The sequence below is a fragment of the Pyrgilauda ruficollis genome, unplaced genomic scaffold (assembly GCF_017590135.1).
Source record: "Pyrgilauda ruficollis isolate IOZ18807 unplaced genomic scaffold, ASM1759013v1 scaffold195, whole genome shotgun sequence".
NCBI classification, from domain to species: domain Eukaryota; kingdom Metazoa; phylum Chordata; class Aves; order Passeriformes; family Passeridae; genus Pyrgilauda; species Pyrgilauda ruficollis.
Window position 1 is genome coordinate 323,076 of NW_024518651.1, and position 1,500 is coordinate 324,575.

At 58.9% G+C, this 1,500-nt stretch overlaps 1 protein-coding gene across 1 annotated transcript in view; it reads right to left on the bottom strand.

Moving 5' to 3' along the window:
* The window catches only part of LRRTM4 (leucine rich repeat transmembrane neuronal 4), a 127,344-nt gene extending 126,551 nt beyond the window's left edge, over nucleotides 1-793 (bottom strand). Inside the window, exon 1 of the mRNA XM_041465921.1 lies at nucleotides 679-793. Within this exon, the coding sequence (XP_041321855.1) occupies nucleotides 679-682 (4 nt within the window). The 5' untranslated portion in view covers nucleotides 683-793. The remainder of the gene's footprint in view (nucleotides 1-678) is intronic.
* Nucleotides 794-1,500: the final 707 nt, after the last annotated feature.

Below are 1,500 nucleotides of genomic sequence, written 5' to 3' on the forward strand. Positions count from 1 at the left end.
TCCCCCCTTTTTGGGGGTTTTTTTTTTTATAAATCTTTTTTTTTTTTTTTTTTTTTTTTTTTTTTTTTTTTTTTTGCTCCGTTCTCCTTGCCAGCAGCAGCCAGCTAGAAATATGTTCTGGCTGTTACAGACTCGGGGGCTGGGGAGGGGGGAAGGAAGGAGGGGAATAAACCTGTCACACTCCAAAAAAACCCCGGCTGGCAAATGACTGCTGGAAATGTAGCAGAGGTACCAGGGGCATCTTTTCAGCCTCTCCAAAGCCACCTATGCAAGGAACGACTCCCCCCCTCCTCCCCTTGGCTTCCCACATCCTGCAAAGTGTGACCGCCAGCCCCAGCGGTGCCGGGGGGATCGGGAGGCGAAGCCGGCAGGAATTTGGGGTGCCGAGCAGCTGCCGGAGCCCCCGCAGGCGCGGGGGAGGGCGGCACAGGGGCCAGCCCCTCACTCGGGGCAGGAGCCCACCCGCGGGGGGCACTGCGGGAGGAAAGGTGTGCGTGTGTGCCCGGAGGGGGGGACGAGGGCTGAAAACGCAGCGGCAAGTGCCGTGAGTCACCTGGCAGCGGAATGCGCCGCCGGTGCCGCTCCCGGTGCCCCCCCGCCGCCGGCGAATAATCCAGCTGCAAAACCCACCCCACAGCTGCGGCTGTGCCAGCCAACAAACCACAAAAGTTCACTCACCCATCCTTTTGTCATCAATAACGTCCTCCTTCGCCTTCCTCCAGCTGTTTTCTCCGCTCTCTTCCCTTTTTTTATTTATTTATTTATTTTTGCTTTCCCCTCGCCTCTCTCTCTCTTTTCCAAACCCGGCTCCTCTGCTTCAAACCATCATCATCTTCATGTCACAGCGCGGCTGCCGCTCGCCCCGCCGCCATCCAGCGTGCCTGCCAGGAACCCCACAAAGTTCCCCGGAGAGGACCAGCGAGAATTTTGGGGATGAGGAAGGGAAAGGATAAGGGAAGGGATTGGGGGTGGGGAAGACAGGACGAAGGATGGGGGGAGTGTGGGGGGGTAGGGAGGGACTCTAAGCTCTGAGAGCCATTGTGGAAGTCATCAGAGAACCGGCGGCGTTAAGTGGCAGTCGGCGAGAAAAGCAGGCGACGGAGACGAACCAAGTTCTCTGGGAGGAAGGAGCGGAGCTCTGCCGGCGCCTGGCATCCCTCATTCTGCCGCCTCTTGCCATTGCCGGGCACAGCGATCCATCCTCAGCTCCCGCAGCAGGCAGGGCCCCCCGTGCTGTGCCACAGCCCGCTTCAGCAGCCCCGCAGGCTCGCTTTATCCATTTAGCTGCTCGGGTTTAAAGTGTTTTGTAGCTGTGCTGAGAGGCAGCTCTCGTCTAATTCCGAGGCTTTCCAGAGAGCGATGATGCTCCGGAGCTGGCGGGTGCCGAGGCTGGAGTTTGTGGAGCACCGAGTGCCCTCCACTGGAGAAAACCCAACGCGCATTGAGGGCCGAACAAGCGAGGCTGTCATGGCTCTGCAGACTTCGCTTCCCTCGGAAAAG